The sequence below is a fragment of the Ambystoma mexicanum genome, chromosome 3q (genome assembly GCF_040938575.1).
Source record: "Ambystoma mexicanum isolate Mex_15411 chromosome 3q, UKY_AmexF1_1, whole genome shotgun sequence".
Lineage (NCBI taxonomy): Eukaryota > Metazoa > Chordata > Amphibia > Caudata > Ambystomatidae > Ambystoma > Ambystoma mexicanum.
Window position 1 is genome coordinate 228,124,883 of NC_090926.1, and position 24,311 is coordinate 228,149,193.

The 24,311-nt window shown below is 47.0% G+C and overlaps 1 protein-coding gene across 1 annotated transcript in view; it reads left to right on the top strand.

The window, feature by feature from the left end:
• LOC138582358 (solute carrier family 26 member 10-like) overlaps positions 1–24,311 on the top strand; it is a 170,816-nt gene that overhangs the window by 29,851 nt on the left and 116,654 nt on the right. Inside the window, exon 3 of the mRNA XM_069653608.1 lies at positions 5,057–5,214. Coding sequence (XP_069509709.1) covers positions 5,057–5,214 — 158 coding nt within the window. The remainder of the gene's footprint in view (positions 1–5,056; positions 5,215–24,311) is intronic.

Consider the following 24,311-nt stretch of genomic DNA (forward strand, 5'->3'; position numbering starts at 1 on the left):
CAAGGCGCTATTAGCGCCTTGGTTGACGCCGTTATCTTTCCGACTCTGCCATGGAGAATGGCGGAATTACCGCCCCATTCCAAGGTTGGCGGGGTCGGTAATTCCCCATTCACCAAGGGCCCTTCCCCATTCGCATTTTTGCCCCATAAGGCTCAATGGGAATGGGGAAGGCGCTAATTACGGCACCGTAAATTACGGTGCCGTAATTAGCTCCTAGGTCCCTTTGTGGGTTGGTTTTTTAACGCCTGCAAAAAGCAGGCGTTAAGTACCAACCCACAAAGGGCACTCGGAATAGGGCGGTAAGGGTTTAACGGCACCGGTCTCGTTAACGGTGACCGTTAAACTTTACCGCCCTACTCGGAATGACCCCCACTGTGTACCGCCCGATGTGTCCAGCCACCTGAGGCACTTCCCTGGGTGGCTCCATCTTGATTGTGGGGAGGCAACAGGCAGCCTCTCCCAGTTGCCTCCACATGTCCCCACCCTCTCCCCCACCCCCCAAAAATATCCCACACCCTTTTCCAAACCCCTGCCACTTCCCCGCTGGACCGAACCTTTGTGCTCCGGTCCCGGCCCTCCTCCCGCCTGCGGCGCCACCATGGGAATGGAAAAGGACTAGGTCCCTTTTCCTATGGCAGCAGCCATATTATTCTTATTTTTTAAACGAAACTATTTGCACCCCAATAGCAATCACCCACGCTCAGGGTGTACCTACAGTGCCCTACCCAGGCCTGGGCTGGTGGGCCTGTTACCGGCCCTGCACACACCCCTTAGCGGAGTTTATTGCTACAATAAAGGCACACAGATACTACAACAATGTAAGGGTTGTAACATTCTGCACACCCTGATTGGCCAGCATGTTTGATGTTCCAGCCAATCAATAGGACAGAGCACTTCGGCCACTCTGACTGGCTGGAATGCTGTGCATTCCAGCTAATCAAGGCCCAGTTTTGATCCCCACACTCCCTCCTGACAGAAATTGGACCATAATTCTTGAAATTCCACTCTGGGCGTGGAAGCCGAGCAAAGTGAAATATTCCATTCCATTACTTTCACCCACACCTACTAAAGAGGATAACCAAATGCCTACATCGTGGCCAGGGAGCATTTTTTGGCTGAACAATATAGTTATGGATTATGAATTCCACGTTATATATAGGGGTGTAAGCACTGGTTTCATCATCATTTTAGACTCGCATTCCTCATGATCTCTTGACAACAGCAGAATGTTAACGCCAGCCCATTTATCCTTGTTGTGACGAGGCGCACCTTCGGAAGAAGCGTGGGCCTAGAGTGATGTGCTACGCAGCATTTGCAGAGCGCAACTGTCTCCATTTTCATGGCCTCTTGGTATTGATGGCTGTATGGGCGGGTGCGATAATCACCTGCTCACAGTGGTTATAGGGCGCAGGCTTACAGCCTTCCCTAGCACCCTGGATTGCTTGGGGGATGTGCCTTGCTACCGCATGGTGGTCCGACTTTGAACCCTCTGCAAAACCTGAATGTGAACGTTAGTGTGAGCTTGTTTGCTCATGGTGTCAGGGTCCACAAGCTTCCAATACACACAACTGTGACATTCTGGAGGAGGCAAATGGAATGCTTTTTTTCTCATCTTTGTGTTGTGTCTTCTCAGATTTGGCATGTCTTTAGACCTTCCTTGACATCTGTGTGGATTTTAGTGTGGGTCTGTTTGCCCCAAGTGGCCAGGTTTAAAATCTCTGCATAGCAAGTGCTATGCCATTGTAAGTATTTTTTTTTCTTTCTGTGAGGGCAACAGAGAGCTGTGTGTCTTTCTCCGCGTGATCATGTTCTCTCTGGAAGGTCAGACATTACAAAAGGTAGTGGCACTTCCCCAGCAGAACCGATATCATCACAGATGCATATGGCCCGTTGCTTCTAGCTGGTACCAGTCATAGCCTCACATGCCAGGTATAATCCTAATATTTAAGGCACAGTTTGACACATGCATGTCATGTCACCGTGCACTAAATGCAGCTTCAAACGCCACAGTCTTGCCATGTTATGCCAGTGATGGCTCCCTATGGCTTGGTCTGCTATCCTGTAACACATGGAGTCTTGAATGCCACAGTGTTGTCACCCAATGGTAGTTAATTGCTCAGATGCACCGTGCAGTGACCATATATAAGGTGCAACTTTGCAAGTTCTCATGCTTCTATGACCTGTCAAGTGCAGCCTCATATGCCTAAGAAATGCCATCAAACGCGAGTTCATACCTCCTATGCATGGTAGAGTCAGCATACAGAATGTGCGGCATCACATGTTCCCAGGGCTGCCCTCGGCCATGCCCCAACTCCTCACTCGCATCCACGCTTCCCTTGAATGCCCATGCTCTTCCCTGCTTCATTGTTGGTTCTGCGTCTTTTATTCCCTGACTTTTCATGACAGCCTCCCTTCCCGCAACCCGCACCCTCTCCCGACCAAGCCCCACCCCATATTTCCTTACCCAGACAACCCAACCCACCCCCCTCCATTTTGCGTTAAGAAAATCGGTACAAAATTGTCAGTAAAAAAGAGCTGGGATGAACCAATGTGATCATACTATACACATACTGAATACCCCATTGTTACACTAGCAGCTGCTTGCCCCAGAGACACACCTACAGCAGTGTCTACTTTCAGCCCCCAGGCGGCTCCTATCCATAAGGGCGCTTCTTATACTAGGGCCTTCTTCTCTTTACCCTCATATCCTATGAGAAAGTTGGCGATGGTATGAGGGTGGGAAGATGAGTTCCCACCCAATGCCCTTTCCATACCCCTTCAGCGGCCAGTAGGAACACTGTTTATGGTCAAGGGAATGCCACCATATGTATTTTGAACTGTGCTGGTTCATATGTCAAGGTGCTGCCATATGCCAAGTGCACTCTCAAAATCGCCAGTGATATATGTATTTATTTATTTATTTTACATTCATCAGTAATGCCTTCCAAAGCCAGTTGATGCCTCATATCCGGGTTATAGCCACCATATGTAGGGAACACGTTCACGTGATCAAGAGTTTCCATCACCTGTCAAATACAGCCTCAAATGCCCCAGAAAAGACATGAAATGTCAGGTAATGCTTCATATGTATGGAGCAGTTACCATATACAATGTGCATTGTCACAGGTTCATAGGGCTGCCCTTAATCATGTTCCAACTTTTCACTTGCCTCCACAATTTCCTTGAAAGCTCCTGCAGTTCCCTGCTCCATTGCTGCTCCATTGCTGCCTGATGTGGAGACATATGTGCACCGGCTTCTTCCAGCTCCAAGTGGCCTCCGATCTGTGCAGCCTCTTCTTATACTGGGGCCTGCTGCTCACTCGCTGCACGCGATATGAGAAATTCATTCATGGTATGACGGTGGAATGAGGAGATCCCACCTTGTGTCCCTTACAGAGCCTTACATCAACCAGTAGGGAGCTGCCTGGGGTCTGATGAAGAGTAGAAGGATGGAAACTTCATAAAGGAAACACTTCCTGCATCAAAGGTGTGTTAGCGTTTAGCTCTTGGTTTCCCTGTGACTCCATAGCACTAATGAGTGCACAGCTCAAGCATGCCTGGGTAGGGCTGGCCCTGCTTCCATGATACTCAGTTGTAAAAGTGTGTGTACATGTTCTGTTGCGTAATCACGGTGTCCACTATCAGATGTGTAATGCTTATGCGGAACGCGTGAGTTAATAGCAGGTGTTAAGGTCGCTCTTGGTTGACCCAGTGATACACAATTTTGATGTAGGGTATTTTAGTGTTGGATGTGTGTACATGTACAGAATCCCTAGAATATTGCTTGGGTGGGTTGGATGTGATGGAGAGCTGAGCTACCAAATTCAGACTTGTGTGATGGATGAAGGTAGAATGAGAGGACCAGAATGTTGGAATACTGAAGGTGATGCTTAGCTCACAAGTAGCTTGACTCAGTAGGTTGGAGCAGTACAGGAGGCTGTTGGTTACAATAATAAGCACAGGGAGTGAAGGCAGGGCGTCAGTATGTGAATGTTGGCAGTTCTCATGGCACTTCTGATGGGGTAAAAGTAGAATGTGAGATTAACACTGTACAATGGTGGTGTGGTATTTCTCAGATGGGTGATGTGCAAATGGTTGGTAAGTAGGCGATAGTTTGGTGGTTGTGGGTTGACACAGTGGGTCAAGATGCTGTTGAGGTAAATGTATGGTATGACGAGATGCTGTGGATATGTTGGACACGAGGGATGGTAGTGTGAGAATATTGAGAGTTGTGGTAAGTGCATTTTGGAGGAGCATGCCAACGGAGAGATGACAGCAGTTTGGGGTGAAGGTTGGATGCTATGTGAATATTGTAGGTGAGTTAGGAAGGGGGTGCAAAAGAGAAAAATATGGAGCCTGTCGGGGACATTGCCAGATGTCTTGGTTGTCTCACCAAAGACCTAATGAGTTGCTTGGAGGAGATGATTCCTAATTTGGGGTTTTGTACAACACCTGAACATAAGGACTATTTCCCTCATAACACAATAATGGAGTATGCATTGAGTGCTAATTCTTTTGGTACAGGCTCGGTAGTAAGTTTACTGAGAGTTGGTGAAGAGAGGATGGAGCAGATGATACTTTTCTTGAGAGTCATATGGGGATAGGAGTTGCATAGTGATGTTCTCTCATGCCATAAGAAGTGAGATGGCAAGATGAGGGCAGCACTTTCTCTGCTGATTTTCCAAGAGGCAACACATGTCAGGAAAGCTCATTCTAGAAGGCTGAGAATTGCTGTGAGGAATGATGAGGCCCTTGACTCTTTCCTGAAGCACTTCCACCTATCCTCGCCTCCAAGATCCTTTCACTGTGTGCCTATTAGTCAATAGGAAGGCCCCACTCAGCCAATACCCATTAGTCTTCAAAACCAAGAGGTAGAGAATGGTCCTTCAATTCTACCGGTCATGAAGTAGAGTGGAGGAGTTGAAAGATGCTGAGAATGTATCTCCTCCTCAACTCCCGATGGGTACGTTGAATGTGCAACAGGCTCCTGTCTTCTGAGATGCTAGTTAGAAATGAAAGCCCCCCTCACCTGTTCCTGCCTCATTTTTGTCCTCAGGTACGTTTGCCATTTTGAGTTTGATGACAGGGTCGGTGGTTGAGCAACTGGTTCCCAGACCAGTGGACTTGAACTCGACCAGCACCTCCCAGGTGGGGTTTGAGGAGAAGCGCATCGCAGTAGCTGCAGCAATCGCCTTCCTAGTTGGACTCATCATGGTGAGTAGTTATCTTTCATTGCAAAATGCCAGATTAAAAGTGTGTTCCATCCACAAACCTAAGTTGCAGGTTGTAGGCCTGATGCATGTTTACCATCCACGCCATGACAGTGGGCGACCTTTAGACAAGTTTCACACAGAATCCTCTGCTGAAAGAGAAGCAATTTATGTTTTTATATTGACTTATACCTGTCTGTGATTGGCCACTCCAGATTGCTCTGCTTCAGAAGATGAAAGTGGGATACAGAAACTCAAGGGTGCGAGGAAAAGGTTCACTAGAGCAGATCCCAATGATGTTATAGAAATGGTGGCTCATAGGCATTGTGTCAACCTTCTGTCTATTCATTTCTAAAATGGTGAGGAATCATGGAGGAGAGGAAGCTGTGCAAATGAACTCACCAGGTTGCATGCAAACAAACCTCCTTCTGGTGGGCGAAGAATGTTGCACTATTTCATGCAAGTGCAGCACCTTTCATTAGACAGGAAAGACGTCAGGGTCGGATTTGGCGACATTCATGTGATTAATGTGTTTGTGAGCTGTGCATGTTCGAAGCAAGGCAGTGCCCATGCAGGATTATAGAAAATATCAAAAACATACTTGCGTTGGGAAGTCTCTTAATGCAGTAGACGATGCACACATTGCAGAACCACCTGTAGTGTCTGTGCAGAAACCGAAGAAGTTCAAGACATTGGGAATGTAAAGTTCAAGAGGGTCATGCTTGTAATGTCTGAGCCCCAAGGTCTTCAATTGTAGTGGCTTGATCGTCAGACCATTCTGTACACTTTGGAAGCAGTGAATGAGAAATTAGAAGCAAACAATACCATCCCTACAAGCTCTGCACTTCTGGTGAAATGACTGGCCTTGCTGCACTTCTCTGCCACTGGATCTTGTCAGGATAATGAAGTACTGGAAGCTGGTCTTTCCCAACCTGCCTTCTATAATGTTCTGCAGCATGTGTTAAATGTGATGCTCCTTGAGATTCAGATGTACATTCAATGTCCTTCTTGATCATCTGAATTGAGGGATATTAAGGCAGGTTTCTACCGTTTGGCACATTTACCTAACGTCATAGTGTCCATTGACTGTACGCATGTATGCGTGATGCCTCCACATGCAGACAGAAGTTTGTCTGGAAGAGGAACATGCATCACTGAATCACCATTTAGATTGTATGTTGAGCTGACCTTCTTGTCTTCGTGAATCAACTCGCCACCCCTTCATTCTGCACAGCTGGCTACCAGGTGAGTACGACAGCCTACTGCCGGGAGGATAGTTCGGGGGCAAATCCTTTGTCTTGGAAGCAAGACAATGCAGAGCAACACAGGTTCAAATCCGGGTCTTGCGTTTAGAGACTGGTCTCCTGTATTAACCATGCTATAAAATATTCATTAAATCATTACTGGATGCTAATACAAACAAATCATCCCGCATTGCCATAGATTAATACTTCACTGAAATAAAACTGTAAATCTGAATCTTATCTTTACATTTCATAAGACTGTGTGCACCCCCTAAAGCCTAGGCTACTCACCCCTGCGCTGCTCACGCTTAGTCAACCAGGCAAAAGATATAACATTGCCCACATGAAAATCAGAGGCCCAATAAAGCACACTTTTGAACTTCTAAAATCTGTATTTAGGTGCCCAGATGTTAGCAGAGGCCGTCTGTTGTGATCTCCAGAGAAAGTTATCCATCTGGTTGTGTATTCATTTTCGCAGCATTGCTACAAGAGCGAAGATACGTAAGGACGCATTAGAGGAATGCAACCGTCTCAACGAGCAGAAGCTGAGAATGAAAATATCAGTGATGGAGCCAACACACAGATTTTCTTTTTTAATTGAACAATATGCAATACAACATCATTTCCAATCGCTCAACGTGTGATGGAGCATTTCAGCAAATATTACAACATGTTATAGTGAATTGTTCCTTACAACATTTGCAATTCTGTGTGACGCGAATCACCACAGACAGAGGGATTTAGTTACTGCATTTTCATAGTGCAAACTGCTATAGAGTTAACTTCATTCACTAATTTCAAATTGCAAAACCTATTATTTTTCGTCCGTGAGGTTTTTCTGGTCAGTTTAGCCTTGTCTGCTCTCTTGTTAAAAGTCATAGGGCCTCATTACAAGTATTGCAGAAAGGCAACAACGGCGCCATTAGTGCTACCGGTGCCGTTGTTACCTCTCCGCAACATTACGAGTTCTGCTTGCCGGTGCCGGAATGCACGCGTGGTCTGACCAGGCATGCAGAGCGGGACCCGCGAGCAGACCTCATGATTGCACCGTTATTGACAGTGCCGGTGCAACCATACCCCCGAGCCCCATTCTGCCCTATAGGGCAGAATGGGGATCGGGAGGCCGGCCATGCCGGCACCCACGAATGGGCAATTACCGGCCCATTCAAATCGTGATGGGCCGGTAATGGCCCATTCACGGGTGTCGGGCCGGTGCGAGTTTGGCGGTAGCCGTGCCCTACCGCCAAACTCATAATGAGGCCCATAGAGATGAGTTACCCTGTGGAAAAGATACTCATTTGGCGTAACACTTTGCTGTATGCTGGAACCTGTGCAGAGACCTACACTACTGTGTGTGGCTCTGTAGTGTCAGTATACTGGGACAACAAAGGTATTAAACTCAAAACTCAGATCACACGTCCCGAGTAACTAGTCCTATCGACCACCAACACCTAAGACGCACCATATATAACGACCACGTTTGGGCCAGCGAGTGTTTTATGGACTGCTGCGTTCTTTCTTCCTTTATGGGGGACCACGCAAGCTGATTCCCCCCTGCCAAGAATGCCTCCCTCTCCCAGTCTGTGTACCGTTAACATGTGTTCAAGTCTAACCAGTACCAGTATTGTGCTTGCACCGAGTGCGGTCACACTCAGCGGTGAGATCCTGAGTCACGGTTACAGCTCCACACTCACATCATTCTCTGCTCATTCTTGTTCGTTTTGAGTCTGATGCCATGGTGACCATTGCCTCTACCCTTAAGGGTCTTTAATAATCACTGGGCGGTGTCGCCAACTTAAACAATGTTAATCAATTATAAAACATTATATACACATTAATCCATGCTCGAGGGGAAAAAGCAGGTGGGACATCTCATGTTGGTTACACTTCCCTATTTACAAGCCAGGACCCCCTTTTCAAATATTATATAGAAAACATGAAACAATCAACTACATAACAAAAATGAACCAAATAAGAATACAAAAGAATGCAAAGTGGCACATTTCATCTTATCAAGCCAGTCAGTCATGAGAGGCCATGAGAATGCATAGGGGAAAATTTGCTCCTATCAAGACAGTCAGCCATATAAAGGTCATGTGCATTTTCTGATAAAGGCAAATCTCTTCCTGGACATTTGAAAGAATGTTAGTTACGCCCAATTTAATTTTTGACAATTGCTGGATATCTCATGAAGAGGATATGGTTCTTGTCCGAAGCCTTTTTTCGCTTCATTAAAGCTCCTTCTCTTGCCCCATATATCCTTGCTGAATTCTTAGTAAATTGAAATTCTATTTTGCTGATTTCCACACACACTGTTTTTTCTCTCTTGCCAGTTTTAGGAAGGTACCCTCGACTGCTGAATGACCTTTCCCATTCTTGCCTACTCCGTTCCTGTGAGATCCTTCTATATGCATAGAGTTGGGAGGGAGATGTAGCAACTTTGCTAGCTCCAGTTAAAGAAACCCATGTAGAGGAGCAGGTGGACATGTCATCCCTAAGTCCCCCCTAACCTTCACCATATTATAACAGCAGCAGAATAGCCCTATGTGGGACACCAGCTATTATCCCAATACCACATTGAGTGTATTAGAGATGATATGCACTCAGACAACCGTATGAAATGTGCCCAAGCACTGAAAGGGTGGAAGGATGTCTTCACACACCATCGGACATCAAAGAGCTATACGTGAAATTGGACGAAGGCAGAGTGACATCATGAGGGAAAGACATGAAGACAAACTGAAAGGATATGCAAATACTTAAAGAATAAAGATGCAACTGAAGTAATAAGAGAAACATGTATTCGAAGACTACGAAATCATATGCACAAAAGAAATAAGCGAGGAGAGATGAAGTGAATGTATATACGCAGAAACGCAGAGTAGCTGAGACATATAGAAGCTTGCTGCAGAAGAAAACATAACGTGGCTAAGGCATCCATTAGAAAAAGATGGACGCCAGACTTGTGAATGAACCAGTCAAGCTACCTCAGAGACAGACCAGGGTTGCAGAAGGTGCTGGAATAACAGTTTTGTGTGAGGAACACAGAGGAGTCTATTGGCCTGGGATCAAGGATACCACGTCAAGGAATATTTGCAGGGCACCATGTGAGTCAAGAGGATAAGCCATGCACGTAAGACATATTTCTCTTAGATTAAGAAAAAACAAAAACATCTTCAAGCGCCAAGTATTGGATGATCAGAGATGAGGAAAGCCTATGCAAGGTCGGGAGAGCAAGTCTCCATAGGCCAAGTGGGATAATGACACCGAGCTTAATGAAGTCAATTAGGAATAAATAGAAGGACGAAATGGACAAAATCATGGTCTCCTCACACGCGAGTCAGAGGTTGAAAACACTCCCTTGAACGTCCTAGAACAGAAAACAGGCTGCAAAGTCAACTATAAAGAAGAAGCCCATGGCTTAGAGCCTGACTTATGAGATGATGGACTAATTGGGCAAGTGGGTAGTAGTCTGACATTGCTCTCTGCATCTGAGTTTCGTTTTGCTTACGTGCTACTAACGAGCCGAAAGTCCAAGGTTGGGCGAGCATGCCAACCAATCAGAGGGTCTATGTAGCAACAAGCTATACAGTGTTGCAAAGACCAACCCACTGCTGTTATTCTGCTATAAACTTCATTATACTTATTGAGAAGTGGTTCAAGGCTTGCCCATTAGATAAGGGGAATCCAGTGATATTACTAATAATGATATGATATACAGGTACATTTGCTCCCTTAACCAATCCCTTCTGTCAATACTTTTTACAGTTTGCCACATAGGATGATGTTATAGATGACGTACATTGAGTAATAAAACCTTTGTATAATCAAAATTGAAGTGTGACTGTGTGGACTACAGTTTGTTGTTTGCCAGATTGCTCTACTTTTTTCAAGCTGACAATAAAGTAGTACTTTGCCATATTCCTTGAGTCTATCCGGTTATTTGGGTCTGAGATCATTATTGGTAATTCCATCTAGCACATGGGATGTTTCAAGGTGCTAGTGCACACTCTAAAACATTACCAGCTTCAAAGAGACCAGGGAAGCCAAATAGGTGCAGGTTACCCCACCTGCTTTTTCCCAGAGTGGGTGCCCTGTTGGCCTGTTTCTGGGTGGAAGTCTTTAGCGAGGCATTTTCAGTGGCCATTTCTGAGATTTTGACCTCCAGGGCCCAGACCTTGTCCTCCATTTCCTCAAATGTGTCTATCAGCCAACCCTGTCTCTTATCTATCCTTTCTATTTTGTGGGGTAGGGAGTTTACCACACCTGAGAACTTTTCAAGCATAAGTATTATCCTTTCTTGTTCACCTGGAGGAGTCTAGGTGATTTTGTCCTTTCCTTTACCTTGCACTTTTTTTTGCACACCTGGGCTTCTTGTTTGGCTCCTCCAGCTTTGTGTGGGCGATGGATCAGCCTTCTAGATGTTGTCTCAAAAGCCGAGTGGAAGCTGCACAGGTTGGATCAGCATGGGAGCTCCTGTCTCAAGCAGCCATCTTCCTTTCCATACAAATGGGACTCTGGGCTAAGCAAGGCCTCTTTAAAAGTTACAAGAAGCTCGAAAGAGCCTTGGATCTGCAGAGCAAGCAGGGCAGAAACCAATGAAACCACAACACTGGTGGGCAAGAGCTTCGTTCGAGTTCTACTTGAGGATCCGTAAGAGGCGTGAATGGTTGGAGTTCATGGTCGGTCTTGTCGGCAGATGGAAGAGGTTGCTGGCTGTTTGGCTAGTGTGATTAGACATCCAAGAGGCTTTACTGAGAGGTACAGTGGGGTAGTTGAGGATGAAGAATAATTAGGATAGATTGCTTGTTTTGTGAATCGACACACTGACACACACACACACACATACAATCACACAAGGATCGAGTCGGTAATAACACATTTCAAGTGTGCCAAGACTCACTAGAACTCACGAGTGCACTGAGTCTTGAAAATGGGATTTCATTTGCATTGTGAGTTCGGTGTGGCAGAGGTTTGCACAAGTTCAGAAAGTAGCATGTTCTTTAAACGTATATTCTCCCAATTCATAGCACGCTTCTCTCACAGCTGGTTGGTACATTCCAGACATACATAAATGTGTTCTCTTGGAAATCTGGAGGCTGCAGCATCTCGAGTTTGGATACTTATACACGAGGCAATTTTCCCCAAAATAAGCTGTCTGTAAATATATAAATCTCGACTATTCATAATAGTAATGAGGGTTGGAATCCCAGGTATCGGTGCATTCAGGAAGCACCCCTTGTTGTGCTGCTTTACTCCGGCAGTGTTGCTCCCAAGTTGCTGAAGAACAGAATGACACCTCTGAAGACAGCACCCATCTCCACTCCTGATGGTGGCCTCCAGGAAGGATGGCCGTGGCCAGTTGGGTGCAGGGAGGTTGGTGGTTCATCCTGACAGACAGAGGTCAAATTGTGAAAACAAAATAGTCTATCTATTTTCCCCTTCCCTGCCCCTTCTTCTCCTCACTAGCCCCCCATTTCCCACCAGCTCCATACTCACCGCCCAATACAAATACCATACCTGGGTTCTTCCTTCACCCCGCTCCACCCCACACTGCTGGATGACTTACACAGCAATTTAAAAGGACCGTCTGCTGAATTCTATTACTATGAGAATTGTATCTAGAAGATCTCTGTGTAAACATGTCACTTTCATTCTAGGTAGGAGGGTAAAACTCTGGTCATATCCACTAATTGAGAGTCACGTGGGAGCTATGATATATACAGGGTCTCAGGTGGGCATAGAGGACACATTGTGGGTGTATTCTCACGGCAAATCCGAGTGCATCTCTTCATCACAATAAGGCACACCTCTCATTGCCACAGCAATCCTGAAAGGTGATCCTCACTGGAGGACTGAAACTACTGTCACTGCATGGTGGTAACAACCACCCATGCAGAAAAACTGAAAGCTGATCCTCACTGCAGGGCTGAAGCATTAGTGAGGACATGACACCACCACAGCAATCCTGAAAGCTGATCCTCACTGCAGGGCTGAAGCATTAGTGAGGACATGACACCACCACAGCAATCCTGAAAGCTGATCCTCACGGCAGGGCTGAAGCATTAGTGAGGACATGACACCACCACAGCAATCCTGAAAGATGATCCTCACTGCAGGGCTGAAGCATTAGTGAGGACATGACACCACCACAGCAATCCTGAAAGCTGATCCTCACTGCACGGCTGAAGCATTAGTGAGGACATGACACCACCACAGCAATCCTGAAAGCTGATCCTCACTGCAGGGCTGAAGCATTAGTGAGGACAGGACACCACCACAGCAATCTTGAAAGCTGATCCTCACTGCAGGGCTGAAGCTTTAGTGCACTGAGGACTACAACAATTGAAAGAGAACACCTACTGCAGGTCTGAAACTGGTGCGTTTCTCGTAGGTCAGGAGAGCGCTCCTACTTTTAGTTGCTACTCCTCGTCTTTGAATCTATCCATGGTCTTGCCCATATTACTTTGCCACTGCATCTCTCTGTGTTCTCTTTTTCGGACTATGTTGTCCTCTTCTCTCAACAACCTATTGGAATGGGCTCACCCGACCATAAAAACCATTCCATCGATGGAAGTGCTGAAGATCAGGCTCAGGCTCCACTCGATAGATGGTGAAGGAACATACCCACACAGTCCCATCTCATCTGACTGACCAGCCCACAGCCCTTAGCAACATCTCCCAGGAGCACACACATGAAAACAGTACTTATAATGGGCCAAAGCCCCAAGCGTAAAATGTCAAATTATTTATGTTTTAACCTCTCATCTCTGACCTATCTTCCCTCACGCTATCCCTTCACTTCCTGGTCGTCTACTTCATAGAGCCTATGTCGCCCTAACTAGGAACTGCTCCAGCCTTTGTGATGTACCTCTGTATGTCATTTGTACCTGAAATTACATCCTGGTATTTAATAAATACAATTAGTACCCGGCGAGGGAGAAGCAGAATGAAAGAACCATTCTGATTGGCCCTCGCCGGGGCATTACCCGGCTGGGAATACCTCAGATTCCACGCCTTTCTCCCCAGCGGGGGCATAGCAGCCCCTCAGCCAATGAGGCAGCTCAAAGCGGGGCCATCCCCACTCCGAGCCTCCACACGACTGGAGGCCGTCTTCGTCCCCCGTCGGGGATTCAGATATGTATTTTTTGTTTTTGTTTGTCCTCCCTCCCCCTCCCCACCCTACCAACCTCACTTACCTTCAGCCTGCTTTGTCCCCGGTGGGGGACGACGGCAGCCTTCAGCCGTGTGAAGAATCGGAGCTGGGCCATCCCCGCCGGGGACCCAGGTAACTTTTTTTTCTTTTTTCCCCCTCCCTCCCTTCCGCCCTCCCAACCCCACTTACCATCAGGCTACTTTGTCCCCGGTCTGGTGGGGGACAAGGGCAGCCTCCAGCCGTGTGGAGACTCGGAGAACGGCCATCCCCGCTCTGAGCCTCTACACAGCTGGAGGCTTCCATCGTCCCCCACCGGGGACTCAGTTATGTTTTATTTTTTTTCCCCTTCTGCCCTTCCAACCCCACTTACCTTCTTCTCTTTATTTTTTCGGAAGTGGACGCGCTGGGAACAGAAGTGGCGTCCACTCCCGATGGCCACCATGGAAAGGGAAAATGGACTACGTTTTCCCTTCCCCGACGGCCATTTTCTCAGTCATTTTTTTTTTCTTTCTTTTTCTGTTCCGAAACGCTGCAGCGTTTTGGGACAGAAAAAAATGCTTTTAGTACCCGGTCTGCAAGATCTTGCGGGCCGGAGTACTCATAGCAATTTGCCACTGCTGCTCGGGGCATATTGCTTAAATAAATAACATGGCTGCAATGCAGGAATGAGTTGCTCTGCAGGATTGAGACACTAATAAGTGCAGTACTAAAATTCGCTAACCTATCAAGTGTATTTTCTTCATCTCTACGCTTGAAAATGAACTGACAAAGTCTCTGCAAGCAACGACATGTGTGGCTGCTGTGCACTGCCGGCCTTGTCCCATGCTGCCTATGTTTTCCTTACATACCATTTTCCTCACTTTGTTGCATATTTTCTATTTTTTAGTGTGTGTGTGTATTATTTTGGGAATGTTACAAATATCTGTTTTCCATGGTCTATTTCATAAGTGTGTATGCATTATTTTTCAAATGATCTGACTGCGTGCAGGTTAGAAATTGTACCATGGATAAGGTTTGACTTTTGGTGGTGTACTGGTACACTATCTATTTATTTCATTTATTGAATATTTATAAGGCGCCACTACAGCAAAAAGGTGTTTCAAGGCGCCACTAGATAAAAACAATGGGGAGGGACAAGGGAGATAAGTAACAATAACGGTCCTACTAGGCCTTGTGACATTCGGATTGTGCAACTGCAGTAGCAAATGTGCAGGGGGGAGGTGAGTGCGGGACTGAAGATCAGGAGAAGTTGGGGGCAGAAGCTAGTCAAGTGCTGAGGGGAGCTAAGGGTGGGGCTAAGTGCCAGGGGATGCCAGTGGCAAGGACCACCCTCTAAGTGTGAGGACCAGACTTGGGGGGGGTCCAACCCCCCAGACTAGTCAGGGAGGGTGCCGGGAGAGTGGTGCTGGTATGAGGGGGTGCTGGAAAACTGGTCAGGGAGGCCTGGTACCCTGTAATACTCATAAGGTGCAGGGCCGGCAGTCACAGCGGCAGAAGGGGGCATTAGCAAGGGAGGGCGAGAGGCAAGGAAGTAGAGAAAAATAGGGCCTTGAGAGACTTCCAGAACTTAAGGAGATCCTGCTGAAGCCTGACTGGGGCGGGGAAGTAATTCCAGAGGGAGGCACCAGCCAAGGAGAGAGCTCTACCCGCACTCTCTGCTTGGTGAAATGTCTGATATGCAGAGAGTTGGAGCTAGAGGACCGAAGGGCTCTAGCAGGGAGGTATTTAGGGAGAGTTGGATGTAGCAGGGTTCCAGGACCCAGAAATCCTTGTGGATGATGCAGAGGGTCTTGAATGTGATCCTTACACCACAGGGAGACAGTGGAGAGATCCTAGGGCTGGAGAGATGCAGTCCCTGGGCTTGAGGCCAAGAATAAGTCTTGCAGCCTTATTCGGGATTAGTTGAAGGGGTGAAGAGAGGAAAGAGGAAGATTGAGGAAGAGGGTGTTGCAGTAGTCCGGCCTAGAGAGAACCAGAGCTCTGAAGACATGAGTTTCTGGGCAAAAGTGAGGAAGGGCAGAATGCCTCTAAGGAGGTGTAGTTGAACGTTGGCCTCCTTGGCAAGGTCCATGATGTGAGGGGAGAAGGAGAGAGAGGAGTCAGAGATGACGCTGAGGTTTTTAGCCTGACAGGATGGTGAGGAGAGAGGACCCAAGGAGTGCTGCCAGTGAGTGGGAGGGGGATCAGGGAGCAGTGGTCTCTATGAGAAGGATCTCGGTCTTACTGGCCTTACGACAGAGATTGTTAGCCATGCACCATACCTGAATAGCAGTGAGACAGTCAGGAATGAGAGAGGAGGAAGATGAGGTAGTGGCGGGAAGCTTGAAGGAGAGTTGTGTGTCATCAACATAACACTGGAAGTGAGGTGGGAAGTTTGCCAAAAGGGCAAGATAGATGTTGAAGAGCCACAGTGATAGGATAGAGCCCTGAGGGATGCCGCAGGTAGAGTATGAAGTGGAAGAGAGGAAAGGCCCTAGTTGCACCTGGGATGGTCGATTAGATAGGAAGGATGTCAGCCAATCCAGTGCCAGGTCTGTGATGTCAAGGGTATCACAGAGCTGATTTATGAGGGTGGCATGGTTGACCATGTCATAGGCAGTGGAAAGATCAAGGAGAATGAGAACGGAAGAAGAGTTGGAATCAAGGTTTGAGAGCCGGTCTTCATGGGTTTTCACACGAGCAGTTTCCATGCCTCTGGATTCTCTGAAGCCAGACTGGTGGTCATGGAGACAGCCAACAGATTCAGTGTGGTGGATCAGTTGGGAGATTACCAACTTTTCCAAGAGTTTGCCCACGAAAGGGGTGGTGGAGATAGGGTGATAGTTAGCCAGGCAGGAACGGTTGGCAGATTACTTTTTAGGAGAGGGTGTGCAAGGGAGTGCTTGAGGGTAGTCGAAAGGAGCCAGTGGCAAAGGAGTGATTGCAGATATCAGTCAAGGCAGGAGCGTGAGAGGAAATATTGTCCTTGATAGTTCTGGAGGAGCAGGGGCGCATCTGTTTGGAGGAGACTTTAGAGACCTCATCCAGTGCTATGGGAGAGAAGGAGGTGAGTAAGGGGGACGGAGAGAGGGGGGCCAAGGGAGCCCTGAGAACAGATGGGGAGTAGGGAGGGCAGTAGAGGATAGTGAGGACAGAATTACCTGGGTTTTGGTAGTGAAATGGGAGACAAGTGCAGGATAGATGGTTTGGGATGGAAGAGCAGAAGTGGAGACTGCAGCAGGATTGGCGAGTTCCATGTAGATTTTGAAAAGTTCAGCCGTATTGTTTGTGGCCCCCGAGATAGGGGTTGGATATGGGCCCTCTTCTTGGAGCATATGCAGATACAGTATTGCCTTTGGAGCAGGTTTGCAGGCCAGTTTGTCAGTAGATGAACTTGAAGCCTGCCATTTCCGTTCAGCAACTCTGCCCTTGTGTTTCAGTGAAGATAGGTTGGAATCATACCAGCTGTTGCACATGGAGGCGGGCTTCATGCAAATCCTCATGACAGGTGGAAGAGTGTTAAGGGTGTTGGGGATGGGGAGGTGAAGGTTAGCAAGGACTGCGTCAGTGGAAGAGTCAATAGCAGTGGTGGGAGGACAGAAGAGGGATGAATGCACTGGCGAAACCAGCGACTGACACTCACTTCATCGGTCGAATGACAGAGAAGACTGGCAGTGGGAGTAGAGGCTTAGCCAGGGAGCCAAGGAGCTCCAGGTGAGAGGAGAGGAGAGAATGGTCTGACCAGGGGAGAGGAGCAGTGAGAGGGTTAGAGATAGGGATGTCTGCTGTGTTGAGTGCATCCAAGGTGTGTCCGGCTGAGTGAGTTGAACCAGGGGAAGAATGGTGAGGGAAAGCAATTTACAGAGGTTGCATTAGAGTAAGGTGGATGCTTCAGGAGAGTCGAGATGAATCTTGATATCTCTGAGAAGGAGAACCTTGGAGGCAGAGGTCAGGAGAGAAGAGGTGAGGTTGGTCAATTCAGAAAGGAAGGGGGAAACCATGCAGGGGAGCTGTAGATAGTGGCAAGAGTAAGTGAGAAGGCAGGAGAGACAGCAAGCCTGCAAACGAGGCATTTGAAGGAAGTAGGATTGAGTGGGTATGATAGTAGCAGGGACCCATTCATGGAAGATCAGGGCCACTCCGCCTCCAGACCAGTTGGGCTGAGTTTTCTTTGGAAAGGATCTTGTAGCCCTCGGGAAGAAGAGTGTCAAGAGCAGTGACAGAGCTGACATTGAACCACGTCTCAGTAAGGGGGAGGATGTCAAGGTCAAAATGTTGAAGAAGGAGACAGATGTCAGAAGAGTGTTTAACAGCAGAGCGAGCATTGAGGGTAGCTAGGTGAAGCTAGTTGATGCCTTTGAAGGTTTTGCCAGGAGGGGTACAGGGAGAAGATACACCTGGCGGTGATGGCGAAGAGGCCAGACGGAAGGAGGAGTGTCAGGAGACGGGAGGAAGTTAATTATAGATGGCAGACTGTAAAGAACGGAGGGGGGTCTGCACTTCTGCTCTCTATATGGTAGAGGGGAGGCACAGAGACCCCTTCCAAGATTCTCTAGTATGGTAACGTAGTCGAGCAATCAAGGCCTAGCATCTCGGGAGGTGATGCAAGCTGGTTCTTAAGTACAGTGTAGTCCCCGAGCACCCACGAAGGAATGTCCACACACTGTATCGGTTAAAACACAGTCTTTATATAATTAATATTCAAGGTCATATACACGATCACGATGACTCACTTTGTACTCCGAAAATCAACAATGGTAAATATGTACAATTCTAAAGTGGTACCACTAACGTTATTAGATCTTATTAAAGTGCATGCAGTCAGAATGACACACAGATCAAAATAAAGAGGAAACCAGCAGTAGAGAGAGGAAGGAAAGCAGGATGGTTGAGCAATAGGCAGAATACTGGTAACTACCATTAAACACAGTTCTGTTTGGATATCCCCCCACCTGGGAAACCTGTAGAAGAAAGATACAAGCCCAGTCCATATATTGTTCACCCTTAGACTTCCCAATAGTTCTGCAACTCCAAAGTACCTTGGTGTTGTGGCCTTCCGCGTCGGGGAAATCGACAACCCTTCTTGAATGTCCTCCCTTTCAGGCAGGAGTCACGGGTCGTCGAACGTCCGACGGAGAACAGGTCGAGCTACGACGGTGAAGTGGCTGCATCGTTCCTAGCGGTGCTCGTTGACGGGGAAGCGTAAACGTCCTGCAAGGAAGAGGCGTGCGGGGCACCTCGGTGTCGATAGTTCTGGACCGCAAAGAGTTGAAAAACTGTGGCCCAGCAAGGGCGTCGAGTCGTCAGCGTCTCTGTGGTCTTTGGGTGGCGGGAAACCCACCGGTGGATGCTCCTCGGCGCGTCGACGGTCAAGCCTTCTCCAGCAGGATACAGCGGTGACGATGCGGATGAGAGCGTCCTTGGATCAATGAAGTTTCTTAGGCAACGGGATCACGGCGGCTCCAGTCAGCGACGGCGGTCGACGACAGTGACAGACAATAGTCTGGCGCTTCTCCTTGGAGTTCTGCAGCAGTCCCCGTATCGGGTCGGCAGCCTGTTGAATGTCTGTCTACCAGGGAGCTTAGGCAAAGATCAGCTGTGCACGATGGTCCCTCATAGCTCGGGAAGAGGGCGCCTTAGCAGGTCCTCTCTGGGTCCGTTCTTGAACCACAGCAGCTTTCAGATTTTGAAGGAGAGCAACAGCAATTCTTCTCGTCCAGCAGGGCTCAAGGTTAAGCTTTGCTTACTCCAGTTACTCATCGTAGTGGACTTCAGCTTCTGAACACGATTCCTAGCAGTGAGAGGTCTCCAGATATACTGTTGATCTCCCATTCATTCCGCTAGGTCATACTCAAGCATCCAATCATGACTACGGGCATTCATGCAGGCAGGCAGCCAATCAGGCACACAAGGTATTCAGGCCATTCACTTCTCTCCAGACACTCACAACAAGTTATGTGTATTGGGACAAGTACTGAGCCATTGAACACTCCAAGCTGCATTCATACCGGTCTGCAGGGCTGTCTCAACCATTGTGTCAATCACCAGATACTAGACAGTCACAACATAGAATGTATATTCGTCACACACTCCATTCACCCAGGTCCCACCCACAGGCGTACCCACAACATACGGTCGTTGGGAAGGCTCCAGCCAGTCTGGTTGGCACTTCCCCACACTACCATATACGGAACTTCCACCCAACAGCCAATCAGGGGGAAGGGACAGAGGCAGGGCTTCCCGGGACTTCGGGAAGATCAGGGTAACAGGTGATCGAAGGCAAGAGGCCATGGGGGCCATTTTGTATCCATCTGGAATCTACCGATTCCAATGACAGGGCCTGGGCATCCCAAAATGGAGGACGCTCAGGGCACCAGTCATTTCAGCACAGAGCTGCCACCAGCCTGTACCCTGCTCTGTGGGTCACACACAGGTTCCCAAAAACCTACACTAGGGGCACAGGGTTGTACCCCTACCCATGGGTGCCATAAGGGTATCCCACGGGTCTGTTCACCAAACCAAAAGAGAAAGCTGCACCGCCAGGAGTCCCACATGAACTCCTGCGAGGAAAACACGACAGAACACACGATAAAAAGCAGTAAAGGACAAGGATATGGAGGCCCTGTCCCTCCGATGCATTTCCAGCATCACACAGACGCCTATCAAGAAGGAGTAGATTGGGCTGAGAGCCCTGGAGCATGACAGTGCCATTCAAATAGACATTAATGATAAACCTAGAGGATGAGTAGTGTGCCACGAGAACCTCCCATCTGGTACCACCATTAAAGGGGAGTGGATTGAGACCATATGGGGAGTCCATGATCCAAAGAGGGGACGACAAAGAGAATGTCAGTGATAGTCTGCTTGGAGGAAGCATTGACGTAGGTGTCAGCGATGGGCAGGCCTGGGTTGGAGACTGGGAGAGCTTTCTTACACCTTTTCCTTCCAGGCTTCGAGAGAGGAGTAGGATAGGTGATAGAGTAGCAGTTATAATAGATAGGGAAGATGGAGAGTATCATGAAGGCAAGGAGAGAAAAACACAGAGCGGAAATTCACATTGCACGAGTAACTCACCAGGTGGCCTAACAGCAAGACAGGGGCAGACAATTTAGATTCAGGTGCACGTCCACAATTCGCTGAAGCAGGGGGGTTGCAGGCAAAAATAGTCCAAGGTGGGAGCCGTAGCATAACTCGGAGTTCTTAGCCTGTGCGGGCTTTGCCTGTCTGGGCTTCGGTCCCGGGATAATAAGCGGGTCATCACCAAAAGTTATGCCTGTATGGCGGAAGTGTAGGCTGATGACGGTCAAGCAGCATCTCGTGCACCTGCAGCGCAGAACACTGCACCCTTAGGCCCTGATTCATGGATTATTTGCGCCGAGAAAAACAGGATTTGTGCGCCATTCTGCCCGCAAATCCCCATTTGTTAAACAGGGATTTGCTGGCAGAATGGCGCACAAATCCCGTTTTTTTCGGCGCAAATAATTCATGAATCAGGGTCTTAGTCTGTAGTGTAATGTGAATTTTTGATTGGTATGCTGTTCTTTGTAATACTTTGAAGAAGGCACTCTTGATCATTTGGTGCTATGACCTTAGAACACATGATTGGTGTGCTATTTTAATGTGTGTTGTAAGGACTTAGTTCAAACTAATGTGCATCTAAGTTATGCTTTCACATTAAGTTGTGTTTGTAAAAGTAGTAATGTGTGATCATGTGTATTGTATGTTGTTCTTATTTTTTAGGATATGATTACAGTTTTGAAGCAGATTTTGGAAATGATTTGAAACTTTAAAGAAATATCTGTGGCAAGTGATTTGTACTATATGTCTCCCTATTAGGATTATTGGGTAAGAAGTAGTTTCCGGGTCAATTCCTGTCTTTGTGTATTTGTATTGTGTATTATTAATTGATCCATTATGTTTGCACCATGGAATGGAAGAGAATTTTGCAATGCGTCTTGTATCACAGCGTACATTTGATTCCATTCCACTTGTTTTCATGTTGGATTGCAGAATGGTTTCTAATCAGTTCACTACTTTTGTAGGTGCGGGACCGTTTTACATTTGTATGGTTTGTGCTGTTTTGGCAGGGACATTTTGGCACCATAATTTCACTTTGCATTTCACAATATTTTGCTATTTTTTTATTTTTGGTGGTTTTAAGAAAACAATGCATTGTGGGGGTGGAGTTTTGTTTCCTACCAGTGAAATGATTCAACTGTTTAAAATGCAGTAGGGTGAGTCACGTTTGTTTTCGATTTGGCGTATACTGTAAGTTGTTGATTTTGCTCCAGCTGGTGAGGAATTGCACTTTAGTGGCTTACTGTGTGTTTTCCTCTTAAATATTAAATGTTGAATGTTAAAGGTATTTATATTGCGCACCATCACCAACGGAGCTGGTCCCCAGGCGCTCTGGTGGATCTGTAAAACAAGAAGGTGGGCGGGGTTGGGTTAGTCCGGAGAAGAGGGAGGTGGTGTGCTGATGGCGGCTTCAATTCGGTATACACTGTGCGCTGAGCTTTGGTGTAAGTATTGTACTGGGGCGAGACATTTGGTGCTGTTTATGTGTTGTTGGTTTGTTGTTGATGCAATGTGGTAAAGTGCGTGCGGTTTTCTGGGCAAGAGTTGGTTGTGTGAATTTTCGGGTGAGTTAGGTATGCAGAGATTTGAGGTAGGGTTAATGGGGATTTGAGCTAGGGCTAGTGGAGTTAAGCACCTTTCTTTGCTCATTTGTTATAGTATTCTTTTTTGTTTGTTTTGGCACTCTACATTATGGGCAAGAATGAACTTACGCTGTTTGTCATGCTCTGCTTCTGCAAAATGTAATTTGCATTTCTGGGTTTGCTTTCACCACAGCAATGGTGTTTGAACTCAGTCATTCTGAGCAGTGGAGTGTGAGGTGTGGCAGGCTTTATATCTTTCAATCTTTTTCAGATTTGCTACACTGGAGTGAGTGGTAATGGGAGTTGAAGTGCGTAATGGAGTGTGTCATGTGGAGTCATCTGTCATATATGATTTTATTTAATGTAAATGTTTTAGTGTTTGTTGTTGAGGTGGATGATATGAGGTAGTACTAATGGGGAACACCCCTTTTCAAGTAGACGAGACATATGGAACATAGGACTACAGTGGCTCTTTTTACATCTTCGCAGTGTGGGAGTTTAAAATATTGCTACACACAAGAACACACATTGCCCATAGTTACTGAGTGTGTGATGTTATTACTGTGTGTATTGGTATACTGGCTGTGGCTATGCTGTTGTATGAAAAGTCTTAGGAGGTCATTACAACATTGGAGGTAGCCATGCCGCTAGTTGCGGCATGGCTACCCCCATTCTGGGTACCAGGTCTGGGTTCTTGGAATGAGGAAATACTGAGCCATTCGGACCTTGGAGGGCCCGGTATTTCCCCATTCCAGGAACCCATCCCCATTCCCATTCGAGCCCCCATAGGGCTCAATGGGAATGGGGAGCATGCTAACAACGGGCCCGTTAATGACGGGCCCATTGTTATCATGCTGGTCGACTCGAGGGGGACCCGCTATGGTCCAATGGGGTTGCCGTAGGTTAACCCCATAACTGCTGAGAGTTTTCGCTCCGTTTGCTAAGCCCTTTTTTGTACATTTGGAAATGTTGCATTCAATACCTTGTAACATTTTGTCACAAGTGATATCCCAGCAATATGTACCCTTTTCTCCCCACATGTAGGTGGTCATAATGCCACCAAGGATTAGTCGATTGCTGTAGGGGTGTGTGAGAAAGTAACACAAATGTGACTACATTTTGTGTGTTTTCAGAGGATAGGAATACAATAACGTACACAGTAGTCTGTGGTTTTTTCTTGTAAGAGCTTGGAACAAATAGGTTGCAGTTCTGAATTTGCCATTTTCCAACCTTTCAAGAACAGGCTGAGTGGAAAAAAAAACATATTTTACATGCAGTTACCATCAGTTTTGTGAGAGGGAGGCGATGCCCCCCTGTTTTTTTAATAGGGCATGCTTGGACAGAATGGAAGAGGAGGGTAGGGGTCATTTGTGAAGGTCAGGCAACAAGTATGTACCTCAAATTCGGAAAAGTGACAGAAAAAAAAGAATGTGCTGGACATGTTTGCACTTGTAAGGCAATGGCTTCTGTGAATATATGGAAAAGCAATGCACTGCTACATTCCCCATACTCATCTAGTTAGGAAATCACAAATTGTTCATAATGTTTCACAAAACAAGCAAAACTATGAGCCAAAAACTGAGCCATGGTACATAGGAGTATTATGCTGGCTGCCTAAACAGACGTACTTAGCATTTGAAAATAAGGAAAACGAATCTGGTGAAGAATGGCAAGCCTTTTAAAGGATAGTTGACTTGTGCAGGTTACAAAAGCATACAGTGCCAAAGCAGCGACTAAATGTAGGTCACATTTTAGAAATGAAAGGGCTGTGTAACAAAGTGCAGTAGGAAATGTATGAAAACATTATCAAAACCAAGAGAAAACAACAAATGCCCTACCTTTCCACATTCCCACAGGTCTCCCAATACAATGACCCCCTTGTTAATTTGCATATTTAAGTAACTTTGGGTGTCACCCTAAGGTACTCGGAGAATCTATACGTGGACCCCTTGATCACTATTCTTAGAGAGGCACAGATCCACCCTACTGATGAGGTCCAACCAGACCGAAACATGTGTCTGGGGTTTCTGTTGGTACTCTTGTTCAGAGGAGAATTGCCTAG